Source organism: Calonectris borealis, chromosome 6, assembly GCF_964195595.1.
Source record: "Calonectris borealis chromosome 6, bCalBor7.hap1.2, whole genome shotgun sequence".
Lineage (NCBI taxonomy): Eukaryota > Metazoa > Chordata > Aves > Procellariiformes > Procellariidae > Calonectris > Calonectris borealis.
Window position 1 is genome coordinate 18983744 of NC_134317.1, and position 17438 is coordinate 19001181.

Below are 17438 nucleotides of genomic sequence, written 5' to 3' on the forward strand. Positions count from 1 at the left end.
GCTGACAGCTCGGCTGCCTTTTGCTATCACCCCCCTTCAGTGGTTGGAAGACGGCTGGGCACAGCCCTTCGTATGGCACGAAAGCCCAGAAGCAAAACGAGCTGTAGTATCAATTTCTGTTGGTTTCACCTGAGAACACCACATATGCATTGCTCAGACGCTGGCTTTGCAAACAAAAATAAACTGGGTCGAGTCTCTTCCCTATCTCCGTACTGATGAGCCGGGACTTCCCTGCGGGAAAAACTTTAAAAAAAAAAACAACAAAATTGTGGAGTAACTGGAGGCCGGTAAGCTTGTATTGAGGGCAAGCACAGATTGAGAAATTGCAAACTTAAAAGGCTGAGTAACTGGTCAATAAAATGGCAGATGGCATTCTGTACAGATAAATACGAACTGATGCACGTGGGGACCTCCCCTGCACCCCCCAATCATTTTATGTATGAAGTGAGGGACAGCTACCTCACTCCCACCATGCAGGAACGAGATTTGGGGGTTATGGTGGTTAAGTTCCATGAAACATCAGCTTAGTCAAAAAGTCAAATTGAACCTTAAGAATTGTGAGGAGAGAAAGAACAGAGAAGGTTACTCTGTCCTTTTAAATTCACTTTTTGCCATTTTTTGGCGTTCTCACCCCCAATCTCAGAAAAGGATATTAGAAAAGAAGGGCATCAAGGATGATGAAATGTATGGAGCTCCTTCCACATAAGCAGTAACTGAGCAGGCTGGGACTCTTCAGCCAGGAAAAAAGGAGATGCCTTGGGGGGGTATGACACAGGTCTACAAAATGGTGAGGGCCATGAAGGTGGGCAACTACTTCTGTACAAGATCTTGGGGACGAGAAACAAAGCTAAGCTAGCAGGAGGAAGGTTCAACATGGAAAGAAGATGGCATTTTTTCATTCAAAGGTAGTAGATTTATAGATCTCCTCACTAAATAATGTTGTGAATGCAAAGAGTTCGCATGAGTTCAAGGGGAAAACGGACAAGCACTTGGAGGGATACCCAATGCGGCCTGTTAGATACACAAATCTTAAAGGCTCACGAAATCCCCTGAATGGTTGGGGGTCAAGGGAAAACTGGGGGAAGCATTATCCGTATTTGCCCTGTCCTGCTCTTCCCCAAACATCACTCGCAGCCACCTGTGGGAGGGAGAACACGAGGCCGAATGGACACTTATTCTGAGCAGCTGCTCTTCACGAGGTTTTGTAGTCTTAATAGCAATTCTCTTTTTTAAAGTACAATTCTCTCCTGTTACAACAGCCCTAAAGACAAATGCTCGATTTAGTACTATACTTTTATCTTTCGATGCGCTAATTAAAGTGCAGAGGACCGGAGAAAGTCACCAGTACAAATACAGTCAGTTCTGCACACAGAAACCTCCAACTCTATTATCAGGCCCCTGACAGCTCCATAACCTGTTTCAAAAGCTGGTTGAAAGAAAATGTTTAAAACTGTTATTTCAGTGTTGGGGAAAACTGCCCAGAGAATCTGACCTTTGCAATAAAATATTTATTCTCAGTAACAGGCTGCTGACTAGGAAAAAAGAATAGTTGACCTGCTAAGGGAAGAAAGTGCTTAGCACTTTTTATGTCTTAGGATGACAGAAGTGTAGGAAAAAAAGAGCTCAGGTTTCTGGTAACTTGATACAGACATAGTACAAAAACTGCAATCAGCAGAACCACAGAAAATGTTAAAGGCTAGTTCATCTGATGCACAAGTCATAAAATCAACATGAGATGAAAGCTCAGTAATAACACGTAAGACTATAAAGCTTTAGAAAAGTAAACAACTGTGCCCGAGGCCAAAGCTCCCTGAGAATCTACTAGCAATCCAACACGAATGACAGTACGAGGTTACCAAAGCAAAAGATCAAATGTGAGAAACGCCATTAGATATTCTGTACGTTTAAGGTATGCCAGCAACAGAAAAGTGGAGGAAAAAAAAGGTAAATCTGGATGAAATAAAGACTTAGCCCTGGAAAATTAGGCCAATAACTAGCAACAACATATACATTGAACGGTAAAAGAAAGTGAGTTGTCAAGACAAAATGTCTGAAATTAAATGTAGGTTTGAGTAAGCTTAGTACTGACTTCTTTTGATTAAATGAATATAACTTTTTTTCACATTAAAAAGAAAGGGATCTATCAAAACCTAGGGACTATAACAGGGTTCAGCATATGTTTTTACAGGGTTTGAAACATCAACAAGCAGAAATTTATCCTGAGTAGGAAGTTTGCCAGAGCAGACCAAACTACCTAGGACCAGTGACTCAATCTCCTGCGTCTCGATCCTGTGAGGTACCAGAAGCTGAAGTGCTGTCAAGCTCCGGAGTACAACTGGCATCTTTCACATGGTCAGCACTGTGACAAACCTTCCTTACACTAATAACACACAGAATTCCTGAGTGATGAAATACATTGGTCCAAATGAAACGAATGCAGTTACTCTAAACTTTTGGAAATGTTAAGCTGGAACCAAGCAGTAACTTCTGCCTCCGTCATAGTATGACCAGAACACTGGATCTGACCACTGTACGTCTGGGGAAAGACTGCATCCAACTCCAAAGAGTTCAGCTTCAACCTTCTTATAACTCAACTGAACTGGTTGTGTTTCTTGACAGGAAATTAAAAAAGGAAACAATGAGCTAAAGAGTAAAGCAAGTTAGAGAAGAGAGATTTTTGTTGATAGAAAAAGAGGTTCACAAAACTCCTCCAGAGTTTTGAAAACACAAAGTCTACAAGTTTACTCTTTTCACACTGTGAAAAGGAACCGATGGCAAATAAAATCATACTTGAACACGTTACCTTCTACTACCAGAACGCAGAGCCTAAAAGCCTTAAAACCTGTTGCAATGTCCTGTTTAGATAGATGTGCTCCTTCCCATTTGTGTTTGAAAGCAAAAGGAATGCTAATGTACGAGTGGAAGAGTTCACTCTCCGTGTCAATGGAACTGATTATTTTTCACCCTGACATTCCATTTCAATGTATGAAAACCATGTGTGGGATGAGGCATCATATAACAGCCATTATTTGCACAGATGGTGGACAAAAGGGTTTTCACTTTTGATCTAGAAAGAAATAGGAACTTGGGTCACAACTGCTGACAATGCAACAAGCCATGAAAGGCATCTTGGGAAAGCTTTTAATCATATATTAAAATTTAGTTTACATACTGTTAAGGCAAACAATGAGATCTTTCCTAGCAAAACATGCATGTCTTTAATATGAAAAACTAAACTTATCTATTTACATCCATATGTTCTGTAGCTACATTTAGAGATTTCCTATATAATTCTATTTTATTAGTAAGGCTCTAAACAAACAAAATCCACAAAACCCCTTACCTCTGGACAACTTGATTCCAGCCCAGGAGAGACATTATTAAATTCCCCTGCTTTTTTGCAAATGTAGAAAGATCTGTCTTCACATTTTTTAACCTTCCAATGGCCCTCCTAAGGGATAAAAAGAAGTATATTCTGTACATACTCATATTCTCATGCATATCTATACACACATTAGATTACACTCCCTCCTCCTGTTTTAACTTTTCAGTAAAGACAAGTAATTTTTCTCACTCTATTAATTTATTTATCCTTAGATGGACCATTTATTTCTACCAACGCTGTCAGCAGGACTTTTCAAATTAATCATACAACAGGGTTTGTCTCTTTGAATCACTCTTTGGGATGTAATGCATCTTAATTAACTAACACTACGGCCATGTCAGAGCACTTACTTTTCAGAATAGATACGAACTTTCTTCCTATCTATTACAGTTCTTTGTATTTATATTTGAACAGTCCTTACTCAAGATATTACAAAGTTTGTATGATATAATTTTCAGACATCTATACATACTGGACATGTACCAAACATAATGCTTGAAGAATTTTATCTTGAGCCTCCTTTTCCTTTGTATTTTACATTTTCATTTGTTGTTTACACTTGCAAACTGAGTAAAATATGGTTTTGTGTATCTAAACCCCACAATTTTACCAAAGTCCTATTTTCTGCTTCAAATGGGAACCCACTTTTCTAGGTCACTGTAATTATCTTGGCTTTTCCATGAGTTAAAGATTGCAACCTGGACCCACTACTGAAGAGACAACAGAAACTCTTTTTGATAGAGTTTTCACACTTAGACAAAACATACTTTACAAAAAAAAATGGATTATAGTGCTACTTACATAAGTCATGTATTAGTGAATTTAAGTACTGTTAATTGTAAAAGTAAAGTAAATTTATGACCAAATTACGAAAAAATTGACAGTGCCATGAATACCGGTAAGAGAGGACATAGTGTTATGTGAACATTACTCCCAGTTTTACAACACCTGACTGATTTGGGGTCAATCTTACTGCTGTCAACTTCTATAATTTTATGTAGATCTAGACTACTATCTGTTTTTGAAAGATGCTATATAAAATTTATGAATATTGACAGCAAGATAAAATAGACACAGATGACAGTTTTTCAAAACGTGAATTTGAAGCTTTCAAGACCAGAACTGATGCATAAGTTATGATATAGACTTTAAATTACTTTGTCTTTATCAAAATACCTACTTATATTCGTTCTCTTCCATTTTGCAAGCTTTATGTATGTAACGTTTTTTATTGAATGTAAGCTCAAAATCTATGATTAATTTTCTGTGCATCAGCACTGCAAAATGTATTGGTTTCTAAAGGCTACACTGCATTTATCACAAGATGAATATATTAGGAATCAAAACCCAAAGTCATACTACAGGTCATGGTCTAAAAAAGTACACAGTGAGAAAATAAATTATTATGAGCTAAAATAAAAGTGACTGTCTAATTCTTTCGAAAAGAAAAGGAAACTTACAGATCCTTGTGCTGAAACACAGAGTTGTCCTGTTCTTTGAAAGGTGTTAGGTTCTTGGCTGTGCCAGTTAGAGAATGTTACTGGGGTGCCATCTGACCACTCAAAAACAAGGGGCGTGTTATTACTGTATAACCCAATCCATGTTTCAGTTACATTTTCTGTAAAAGAATAAGTGAGTTCAGATTTTAATGGTGAAGAAATAATGCCTGTTGTTCCTGTAACATCAACACCACCATTAAAAATTATTCATGGGATTTTCATAAGAATTACCTTCTTTCAGGAAAAAAAAAAAGCTGTATAAACCTTAGGAAACCTTACTGATGAGATAATGTTCTACTGCCCCTGAAGACTAAATTGTTTCAAAAATAGATCAACATGTGCGATAATATGCTTTGAAATCCTGAAAAATACAAATCAAGAGCATATGCACTTTTTTGAAGTGCATGGGGCAGAAAGCCTGACATGGAAGGGAAAGATTTCTTCTTATAATCTTCCATGGCACACTCAGCTTTAGGTTTCTCTGAGTGATGTTTATAAGTTCCAGTGACAGCAGAGTTGTAGCCACAGCGGCTGGCAAACATAGGAGAGACAAGGCTTGCGGTTTGATGTAATGTCTTACTTGACCAGCTACTACAGCCAGAAGCAGTAGATAGGCTTTCAGGCACGTAAGCCCTTCTCCTGAAGAGAAGCCTGAAGCAGGTCTGAAATAGAAGCAGCAGACTTTGAAGCCGAATACAAGCTGAGAACAATTACATCTATCCATTACAGCATCTCTGGAAATAATGGTATTTGGTATCTTTGGAGGGTATTAATAGAGGTAAGGAAGATGATACAGTGGTTAATCTCCCAAGAGAAAGACAGACAGACAGCAAAGGGGATGGGTGGCGGGAGGGATGATAACGGGAGATGATGTCCAGTAAATCCAGTCTAAGACACCATCCTGCAACCATAGCTGATGGGACAGAGTTGATAAAACATGTCACTGTGCCCCAGCTCTGGGAAGCTTAAACTCATGGCCAAACTGTGCAGCTCTGCCAGCACACTGATGTCAGCTGGAGGCACAAAATACTCACTTTTCTTTGCTGCTGTTACGACAACAAAAGTTTTGGATTTGCTGCACCGAAGAGCTTTTGTTTGTTAAGTTGCTTGTGTAATTATGCTACCTCTTAGGACAATGTGGACTAGCAGAACTCCTTTGACACACCCTGCTGCCATCCAAGGGGATTCTTCCAACGTACTAGCAGCAACAACTTTGCAGTGTGGACAAGGCCAGCTTGAAAGCAAAAGATACTCTGAACTGTTGTTGCTTCTAAGCACAATTCTTGCATAAGGATGATCACTGACTATTTTGCAACAGTTTGCAAGGAACCAGCCAAGAACAGGGCAGGATAAAAACTAGCATGCGTACTGTGGCCTCACTGTGTTTACTTTGTTGATTCATTTCTTTATTTTAAGTACGGTTATTGGGGAAGGTGATGCTATACATTTTTAAGACTCCTAAGAGGAGCATGCATCATGCTTTCTTTTTTTGTAAACATCATTTGGGTGTGCCATGTAACACAGGTGGCTTAGGTGGCTAACAATGTTAAAGGGCTGCACAAGAGAGCATCGCAAAACACGTCAAGAAACACTGCACACCAAACTAACTCCCAAAACTCACCACTTTCAAGCAAGTTAAGGAGCAGCTCTGCATCTGCCATGGAGGATATACTGATGAGCCCGCTATTGTCACTTTGGCATGAGATAAAAGCATCGTTCCAGCTCTTCTCCTCTTTATAAAGTCTGTAGCAGTTGCGATTGTGTGGGTACCAGCCAGTGTCACAACGAGTGGCATAATACTTCCATGTATCTTTTAATTAAGCATACAAAGTTCGTGTACATTAGATAGCATAACCTTGGCAATTCTATGTTCATAAGACTTTCAGAGATTTTTTTTTTTATCTTCAAATGCTGAAAACAGAGTTGTCCAAGATGACTCAAGGGGGCTAAAACACACGCTCTGTGGAACATCACCTACCAAGCTAAGTGAAATTTCTCCCACTTTATTTTATGACTCAACCATTTGGGCTGCTGGACTAATGCAAACACATTAATGGATCTGTTACTCAGTTTAAAACATGTTGTATCTCCCTTATTACCTCTGAACCTGATTCAAAGCCAGCTAAAGCTTTTTCAGATGCATTACCTACAAAAAGTTCAGGTAAGTCCTTTCTCATCTGAAACAAGTAGGGAAACTTTCTTTTACGTCATCAGGAAAAAGTTGAACCTATGTAAGTTGTTCTTATCAAAACAAAAACTAATGTTCTGATAAACTCAATTCTGTGTTTAACCTTCCCACAGAATGGGAGTCTCAGGCATTCTATATACTATATATCCTATACTCATTATATAAACACTTTAAAAAATATATGTACAATGCTTTTTTGTATATCAAAAGTACAGCATGCCATAAAAATAACTGCAAACTTATACGACTTTCTTCTCTCTGGGCCACTGGTTAATTCCATTCAAAGCTGAAAACTATTTTTAAACTCAAAAGTGTGACTCTATTGTAATATAAAGAGAATGAGCATTCTGTGAGCCTCTGATCATGTAAGGTACCAATTAACTGCTATGTATATTAAAATTATTTGTTAGTTTTAAGATTCTCAACACGTTTTCCAGGACTGCATTTAACCAGAAGAAAGTGTTACTACATCAGTTAAAGTAAACTATATTCAACTTAAACTAGCAAATCCATACATTTAGTCCAGCTAAGACTCTGTTCTGCTGACTTTATACTCAGGTGGCTTCCTCTTGTTCTCCTTCCACACCCACAAATAGGATACAGTAAAATTGAGAGACTTACCCAATGTTTCATGCTCTGTCTTATTTAAATATTTTTTGCATATAAAAGGCAATCCAGATTCACATAAATAACTTTGCCAGCCGTACTTCAATTTTGAATTAATCACTGCACAATGATTTTCTCTAAAACGGTTATCAGAGACATCTGCAAACACATTTTGAGAAGCACAAAATTACAAAAAAATCAGTTCTTGCTTGTAAAACGGTATTGTAAGGCTCTCTGCATCGTATTGAATGAATGTATAAACATCCCCACGCAGCCAAACTTCTAGTAATGTTACACCAATACTACGGACAGCTGAACATTGACCATGATTTACACATGTGTGGCAATCCCTCCTTGGCTGCTGCTATCAGATAAGAGGCTGAAATAAGCTTTAGTGTCTATGTTATATCTGTGGTGGACAGACCTCAAAATGTAGCAAACCAAGTCACAAAGCTCATGTTAACATGCTAATGTTAATTACAGCACGTTAATGTAAACAAATTGAAACTCCGTTCCTCCATGAAACCAGCCAGAGCACAGCTTTTAAACATGCAATCCTAAAAACACCTTTAAATGAAAATTACAAAAGGGCTAGATCATTAATGCTTTGAACGGATCCATCTCAACTGATGCTACATCCCCAGAAGGGGCTTTTAGTTCATGAATATGAATATTTCTACAAAAAAAAAAGAGGTACACTCGTTCACTTGATTCACTTTTCAAATGTAGCTGTAGGAGCAGCAGTCTTTTATCACGCTGCCATTGCAGAGAGCATGTAATTACACTGCTATAACATATCCAAGAGGAACATCAAGTACTTGCTCTCCAGTTCACAAACACTAGTGGTGCTCCATCTGACCACTGCCAGCCAGCATCTTCCTCCAGACGATTCAGGCCTGTCCACAGCATCATGTCTGTGGCGTTTAACTGCCCTAAAACAGAAAAAAATAGACAAAGGAATACTTCACGCTTTCGCCGTGTTTTAAAATATCTGCAGGTATAGACCTGCTGTCCTGACTTGTTACAATAGGAATAAAACAAAACTTCAGATCAGTCTCCAGAAAGTTCAGGCTGTTTTTTCTGTCCTTAGAAAAAGTCTATTACTTTGTTAATCAACACAGAGATGAAAAGGAATAAACTCAGAAGTCTGCATCCTTCAAAAGCTACTCATCCTGCAAACCCTTCCTGCAGGAGTTGTTGCTGACCCTAGAAGTTAAATCTAGAACAAGCAGCTACATAAACGCTAGCCTGTTTCAGCTTTCCGTAAACCAAATAATTTTCAATCCTTTTACAGCCTGCAGGCATTTTTAAATTTATTTTAAATAATTTTAAATTAAATAATTTTTAAAACTTCTTGTTAGCTTGTATCCTGCAATTGAAAATCAGCAATAATGGGAAGCAAGAAACCTGAGGCAGCCTTTCGCATCACAGCTCTACCACCCATTCCTCCGCTTGGTCCTCTCTAAGCACGCTAAAACACCCACGAAAGCCATGCTGTCAGAAGGCTCTGCAAAATTTGTCTGCGGTGCTTGCTGCACGGGGGAAAGCAAAAGGCTTATCAGAAGGAATACCATCCACTCATGAAAACATAGTTGGCATTTTTCCCACACAGGACATTTACTTCAAGCCTGCAGAAATGTTCTCATCATTCACATTTGGTGAAGTCCAGCTTGCAAAGAAAACTTAACAGGAGAAAGGGACACCAGGGTACACTGCAGAGAAGGTAAATATTTGTATAATTCTCCAAAGAAAACAAATGTTCTCCATAACCACAGCTGCAAGAATGAATGGGAGTCTCTGTGGGGAGGGAGAATTAAGACAGTGACACCCTCACGTAACACACACCACCACTTCTGCACTCGTGTTATTAAGGCGGTGACTTACCTTCACCCTTGCTTTCGCAAGCAGCTCTGCGGAGGCGTGTTACGTGACGAAGCCTCGCCAGCAGCAAGGGGAGAGACATCACACAGGGTATTAAGCTCCAAAGCCTACCCCTTTTTCACAGGTAAAGAGGAAATCTAACCATAGGTTTCCTACAAGGTCCCCAGAGAAGTGTCTACTCACTGCTTAAGTTCCGTATATAGTTCTGCTCTTCGGGGTCGGTGACACTCAGCAGGTCTCCTCCTTGCAGCTGACAGGCGGCCCGTGCCTCACGCCAGGTCAGCACAGACGCAAGGTTGAACTGGTAGCAAAGGTGTGTGTCGGGGTTCTTCTTCCAAAATACATCGCAGCTGCTCTCTGCTCAAAAACAGACTCATCACCAACAGCCCAAGACTACAAACTAATCAACCTTGAGCAATTCAATTAATTAACGACAGTAGCATCCCAATGGAAGCACAATTATGAACTCCTTTCATGTTCCTTTGTTAAAGAACATATGGGAAATAGGGCACTAACAGAATAAAATGTTGCTCTATATTTCATACGGTTGATAAAATACTCAGGAGCTGATCTGCAGCTGGTGGTGATTTTCACAGCTCTCATGAAGCAACAGAGCTATGTTTTCATTTATACCAGCTGATCATTTGTTCCTAAAGCTGAATGTTGAAATATTCAAACCACGAACACCTCACCCAACTCGCGGAGGAGCAGTCACTGGATCTCCTTGTATCTTGTACTCAAGAGAATAAACTTACTACAATTACAAAGTATAAGTAAAGCTGAAAATACCATTTATTATACTGGTTGCCCAGAAATCCCCATTACAAAGACACATTTGCAGCTGTTTTTAAGATGCTTTGGAACAGAAATCTGAAACGTAGCTTGAGCAGGGAGGGCTCTTCCAAACCACTTCTGCTGATAGAAGATACTGTTTTGCTTATTTACGCAAGAAGCTAGAATATTCATGAAGATTATACATCCAAAATCTTTCCGATAGCAAGTATTTTTAAAGCTATTGCTTCTAAGCGTTTTAGGCCCAAGACGTGTCCAAGCAGTGCACAGAAGAAAAGGAATGTGCAAGATGTACTGCAGTCAAAAGCAGAACGTGACTTTGGAAGAGCAACTCTTACTTCACATGCTTCCTACGTATCCCTGGGACAGGGGGGACAAAGGTGTAGCTGCAGAGTAAGGTCAACGGGCTGCGCAGAACAACATCCTTTTGCTCACCCCCTGTAGTTTTGCTTTTGGGATGAGGACTTGGGTCTCTAAAGGCCAAACATGATAAATTATGATAAAATTTGCTAAAGTCATCTTCTGCATTTTTTAAAGAGGCATTCCCCTCTTAGAGAAGGGAAGTAATCCAAAATGGAGTGCATCCTAGAATTACTAATAAAGAGCAAAGATATTCTTGGGGGTTGGGGGGAGAGAGAAGACAAGCAACATCTTACCAGCATTTGGGCAAAACCCCCATTTTTCATCTTGTTCATAGTGAGTTGTTGTGGCACACCAGTCAAATTCCTTTCCATCCCTGGTACACTCATAATACCACTTGTTGTTATATTTAAATGGAAAAATGCATGGGAAACCAAAAGAATTTCCCAGCAAGGTGTATGTTTCTGGAATAAATAAAATGCAGAGATTAAAAGAATGCAGACCACAGAAATTTCTTCACCCCTGTATTTCATTATTCCTGTTTTTAGCAGCAATGATAAAAATAAAATACCTAAAGTTATTTTCTAATTCCAATTTATAATTGATAACACAGCATTACGAGTATGAGCAGCACAACTTCAGTGAACAGAATTTGGAAATAACAGTTTATGAAACGTGTCACCATGAGACAAGGCACATTCTCATAACTTACTACAACTGGGAAAAAAAAAAAACCCAAAACCTGAGCAATTAACATATAAAATCTGCACTTACATTTCAAAACAGCTACATAAAACAATAGTTAGCAGAATCAGTACATGGTCAGATGCAAACTCTACTTATTTTTTATTTGCTAGTCTATGACAGACGAGCAATTTAGCATTATTTCCCCTGGTCCTCCCACTCTTTATAAAGTGGATTTCTAATATTTTTTCCATTCTCTTTGTCATTCTATGGCAAAGGAAATGTGAAAGACAAAGGAATATTAAATAAACTTTTAAAATTAAGTTTTTGTACCATGGGAAATAATAATCTAGCTAGAGAACTGATGTTACATATATCTGTTGTCACAATCAATTAATGCCTTACATATATCTGTTGTCACAATCAATTAATGCCTTTTAAAATATTTAAAATATTTTCCGATTGTACATTGAGTACCAAAATATTGAGAGAATCCAGTGCAACTGAAAGCTGTAAAAGCTTTACCTCAGTGAGTGTCTCCTTAACCTCAGAGCTTCTACAGAAGGTCAAAGAACCACAATCACACTTAGAATGAAATTGTTTGTCAAAGATCCCATGTTGATAGCCTAAAGATCAAAGTCCTTCAACTACAGAATCAGTACATACTGCCAGGTTCCTAGAGGTTTTCAGAGTTAATGGCTGGCTGCTCACATATAAAAAAGTAGTTTACACATTGTAAATCCCCTTTAAAGCCTTCTAATATGAACAGATGATACAAAGAACATGGGTTAAAAAAAATCAGGATTGCTTCTCTGTCTGCCTGCTACCACGCTGCTAGCTACGGAGGTGCAAGGGATTATCTCAGTCCTGACAAGAAACCAAATTCGAAAGCTATAGACCTCTCACCACAGTTATATACATTCCTTCTTTGAAGGCAGAGATGCCCCCCAGCCTGGTAGACTTGCATTTGCATGTGCATAAGCTAAGCTAGAAGGAGGAAAACAGAAATTGAAGGTGAAAGAGATTTTGCCAACGCAATTAATTACTTTTGTCCTGAAACTAGGCTAGAAGCGCCTGCCTAAGGCTGATCCTCTTCTCCCAGATGTTGCAGTACTAGGGCTAAACCAGGTCTACTTTCATCTCGCTATGTGTACATAGCAAATGTGTAAGACTTTTTGAGGGTTTAAATATTTTCTGTCTGGTCTTAAGTATAAACTCCTCTAGGTCTTAAAGAAGAGGTTGGATGCTATAGTGCTTTCCCAGTTATTATAGCTCCCAAAGGAATGACTTTGGAGTTAGCAGAAGCCACGCCCAGCTACATCTATAGAGGAAACCACTGAGACCAGATCTGCAACCCAAACACCCCACCCAGTTCAAATGGGGAGAGTCAACAGCTCCAGTCTGAGACATGCTGTGCAAATATTAGGTCTTTCCTTCTACAGAAATGCCGAGGAAGGGGTCAAGGTACAGTCTGCCTGTTGCTGTTTGTGGTCAATGGGTTTATCTTAGTCCTTATACCTGGAAAACTGTTCAGGTCTGCAGACCTGGATCTTGACATACATTCCTATGCCTTCGCAAGCTGTACAGCAGGATTAATCAAAAGCCTGATCTCTGCTCTAAAGTTTGGCACGTTCAGAGTCCAGGTGCTGAACGTTGCAAACATGCGGTTCATGCACGCTGCGACCACAGACTGATTCTCAGTGACAGGAATTCCAAATCCTTTGTTATCTCTCTTTGGGTTTATCTGATAATGAAAGCCAAAGGACAGGCAACAGCAAATCCTTAGTTCCCCTTTTTATTTTACAGAGGATTTGAAATGAGCATTCCCTGGTTTGCAAGGATATTGATGCTTTTTTTGGTCCATATAAGGAAAAAAATCAATTGTGTGGTATGCTCACCTCAACCATTGCATATAAAAAAAATCAAACTTTGAGTCCCAAATCACAGTAGAGGCTGGAAGGGATCATAAGCACCTGATCTTGATTCAGAAAAACTTTTGAAAACTTTTCCCATCTATATTTCTATGACAAAATTTTGTTTTTACCTTCAAATGGGTGTTCACAAAGGTCTTCATCATAGGACATGTACTGTTTCCACTGATAAGTAGATTTTTTTTTGGCCACGATACGTTTGCCGTTTTCAACGGCTAATTTGTACTCTGATACACCAACTAATGCTTTTCCATCACAATTCCACCATAATGAGTATCGAGTTGAATCACATTCAAGCATACTTAACGGCTGTTCTGGTCTACTGATGTTCAGTCCTAGACAGGTACTTCTGCCTATGTTGAAAAGACGGCGATTGGATACCCATTTCCATAACATGTCTTTTGAGAGTTGACCACAGTCTTCCAGAACAAGGCCAATTGCATCCACTTTAACGCACAAGTTGGAGTCTTCACTTTGGATAATAAATATCCCTTTATCTATAGGGAAAAAAAAAAAGATGTTTCAGTCTGTAGAATACTGCAATTGATCAAGACAAATGTTTTAGTTGGAGCTATTTAGGAAGAAAACTGAAAAAACCCATCAGAATAACTGGCACTTCAAAAAATAAGAGTACTGGTCTAAATTTTTGGCTGAGTTTTTAACATGCAGACCACTTGCAAGATCACAAAAATAAGGCTAGGTAATATTTCTCAAGTTGGATAGCCAAAAAAAAATGGGGTTCCCAAAAACATCAGTCATGTTCAAAGAAAAAAAAATACTGGTCACCAAGAAATACCCAGTAATGTAGTACAGGTTTAAGTGTTACATGAAGTCATACTGTATATTCTAAAATAATTCTCTGGGGAGATTGGAGAGTGCAATTAAAGTAAAAGCTAGAAAGTCGAAGGCTGACATTGCCATATTCTCTGCCATATTCATTCCTCACTCTCTGCAACTACAGAGGTAGAAAGAAAATATTTGGCATTGTAAATAGGATACAGAAAGGGTAGAATTTATCTATACCATGAGAGCTGGTGGCCAAGGGTTAAAGCATGCCTTCCCTATTGGATGCATATTGTTCCACCACACATGACTACCCTGGCCCATAGCAGATGTTGTGGGGTTAGCCTGACATCCCGGCTTTCTTGGAATCATGTAGAAATTCACTGAACTATGTGACATCACATTGTAAGTATGTGAAAAAAAGTCAGCTGTTTAATGTCTTGGGAGCAAATGTTTAACTGAGCATATAGACTGAAAAAAATGAGGGCAGCTGAGGATCTGGAAATCAGCAAAATATAAACCTGTAACAGCTCAGCTATTTCATTTACTCTGAAATCCAATGATAATTAACCCATGGAGTTCCTCTCACGTTATAGGTGAGATATTTATTTTACGCCTTGAGAAATTATGCATTGAAAACCTCCATTTTGCCTTGAAATTTTAGTGATGATTTCTGCCACGTGTGCTTTCTAGCTGCTGTAATTCACTACACCTAACATCCTGAAGCAGTAACTATAATAAAAAAGCCCTCTCAAACTGACATAGCCCACATCTAAAGTATGAGATGCAGAGGTCCACCCAGATGCTGTGTCTGGGTTTAGCACATACAGTTTAGGTATAGCTCTAGAAAAGAAAGATTTCTCAAGCAGCAGTGGGACAGTGCTGTGTAACAGACAGAAGATCAGCTCACCAGTAAAACATGCGCACAACAAGCAGAACTGAGAGGATATAGATTAGGGAGAGGGTTTTGGTTACAGATTCTGCACAGAGCACATGAAGCAGTCTGACTTACAGAGAGGACAGAGTCACACTGCAGCCTGTATCACCGGTAACGGGCTGTTTTCCACACGGCTATAGGCATTGATAGCTCGTGATGGGGTAGGAGCAGGGGCAAGCCTTTCCGACTGGCAGCGGGTGAGAATCAGCCTGTTACATGTCATTGCACCTCCCAAGCACCTAGCAGCTGTCCTGCATTAAGTCCTCAACCGTCTGGGGCAGAGCAAGGTTCCTTTAATCCGCCGTATCTCTACAGCTCTCAGGCTTCTGAGCTCACTGAAAAACCATCAGACAACACTCTATGACAGATACCCAGCTTGGCCCTTTGCTTTTGAGTTTTCTGTGAAGTTGTGCAGTTTGTGCTGCTTTCATCCTTCTTATCCAACCCAATCCTCCAGGGGCGACACCGGCGCCTCTATCTACATGGTCAGAAAGGGTTTCTGCCTCTCATGCTAGGGTATGCCTTTCCCACAGTGGTCTTATCTTGGTTGACCAAGAAAATACGCTGTTAATTTGCTAGATAAGTGAAAGCTGGGATGTTGTTAGCACCAGTCAACACTGATTAATGAGGTTAATTCACCATGATACTGGGCTTCACACTTAAATAAACTTCTTATGCAAACTCCCTATCCCTCCCTCAACAGCCCACAGCAGCTCCCATGCAGCAGCTTCCTGGGGGTGAGGGGAGCAACACCACAACCCAAAGATGAAGGATGCTGAGCCGCTGAATGCCTTTATCTGTAAGGCTCTTAAGAGTTGCAATGACTGCTGAGAAAAGATAAGGGCCTTACACGGCCTACACAAATAACCCAGCTGGAGGGTCTCTGTAACAGCATGCTTCCCTCTTTCATTCTGCAGCAACTTATGACAAGAACAGCCAGACCATAATTCCTGAGCCACGCAGCCCCCTTCTGAATGTGGTTTCTGTTCCCCAACTACAAAATGCATTCGGCAAGAGAGCTGTGCTGGCCTGAGGACTGCCAGGTAATTGCCAGCTCAAGGCAGAAGTCAGACACGAGAGCTGGCAGGGTCAGCGACAGCTCCGCGGGCGCTGCTCAGCCCTCTCCTCACGTGGGGCAGTGAGACAACCGGAGCAACACCCAGCCTTGGGAACGCCTCTAGGGCTTCCCTCCTTTCGGCTTGCCAGGCTACACCATCCATTTTACACGTGCTCTCATAGAAGGGTTTTGTTACAAAGCTCCTGGGGTCAGGGAGGATTCCTGTGCCCAAAATCCTGCAGCTGAAGAGCTGCGAGGGGCTCTATAAGCTCACAAGCCCCAGCGGACCCAAGGAGAAAAGGAGGTATCCTATGCTTTAGGAACCGACAGGGTGGAGGGAGGCCTTTGGAAACACCCCCCTTCTCCTAACGTCCAGGCCCCTCCACACAGGGACAAGGTGACAAGAAATAAAGTTGCAGAGGTGAAGCCTCAAGCTGATGTGAAGCCACAGATGAAGAGCTGATTGCTGACCAGTACCTCCAAGTTCCTGTTTACTTAGGTTCAATACAGCTAATAGTGAATAAATGGCTGTAACAAGGAGAACAAGATATCTTCATTTCCTTCCTCCTCACCTCCCACTTCCTTTTCCGCAAGAAGCAGTGAGAATTGCTTATGCAGCAATAAAGAAAATAACCGGAATTTATTGGAAATGGGAAAAAAATCATCTACATTCCCTCCAGGTGCAATGAAAGCAGTGGAATAATAAGCAGGGAGGACGAAAAGGGCACAAGGCACAGCCAGCGGGGCAGGTTCGCACGTGTTCAGGGCCTGCCCTCGGCCCCCTGCTCCTCCCAAACCCCTTGCCCCTGTGCGGGGTGAGACCGTCACCCTGCCCAAACCCTCCTGGCCGGGGTCGCGCTGACCCCAGCAGGACACTCGCCCCCGCCCTGACACGTCCCGGCCGCCCGCAGCGCTCAGAGCCGCCGCGGGCTTCCTCCCCGCTGCAAGCTCCGCGCGGGGCTGGGGAGCGGCCGGGGGTCGAACGGCTCAGCCCGGCGCCGAGCGGCGACGCCGCCGCGGCCCGATGAACGCCGCGCCCCGACCCGCCGCGGGGCCCCCCGGGCCGCGCACCCCGCGCCGCCCCCCCTCTCCCTCCCCGGGCCGCCCCCCGGAGGCGTCACTCACTCCGAAGGGAGGGCACCTCGTCCCGGCTGAGGGCGGCGGCGCCCCGCGCCGGGCCGCGGCCGCCGAGCAGCAGGCAGCACGCCAGGAGCCGCAGCCGCACGCCCAGCATCGCCGCGACACTGCGCCCACCCGCTCCCGCTCCGCTCCGCGCCGGGGGACCGGCCCCGCCGAGCCCTGCCCCGGGGAGGGCAGAGGAGCGATCCCACCCCG

General features: G+C 41.5%; 1 protein-coding gene across 2 annotated transcripts in view; it reads right to left on the reverse strand.

Moving 5' to 3' along the window:
• PLA2R1 (phospholipase A2 receptor 1) overlaps positions 1-17438 on the reverse strand; it is a 44020-nt gene extending 26582 nt beyond the window's left edge. The window contains exons 1-9 of one of the 2 annotated variants that reach the window (XM_075153071.1): positions 17229-17438; positions 13440-13823; positions 11008-11175; positions 9743-9916; positions 8497-8610; positions 7694-7837; positions 6506-6694; positions 4846-5003; positions 3344-3451 (exon numbers count right to left, since the gene is read on the reverse strand). In XM_075153071.1, coding sequence (XP_075009172.1) covers positions 3344-3451; positions 4846-5003; positions 6506-6694; positions 7694-7837; positions 8497-8610; positions 9743-9916; positions 11008-11175; positions 13440-13823; positions 17229-17337 — 1548 coding nt within the window. In that variant the 5' untranslated portion in view covers positions 17338-17438. Of the gene's footprint in view, positions 1-3343; positions 3452-4845; positions 5004-6505; positions 6695-7693; positions 7838-8496; positions 8611-9742; positions 9917-11007; positions 11176-13439; positions 13824-15121; positions 16997-17228 lie in introns of those variants that run through there. The other variant, XM_075153072.1, reaches the window with a different exon arrangement.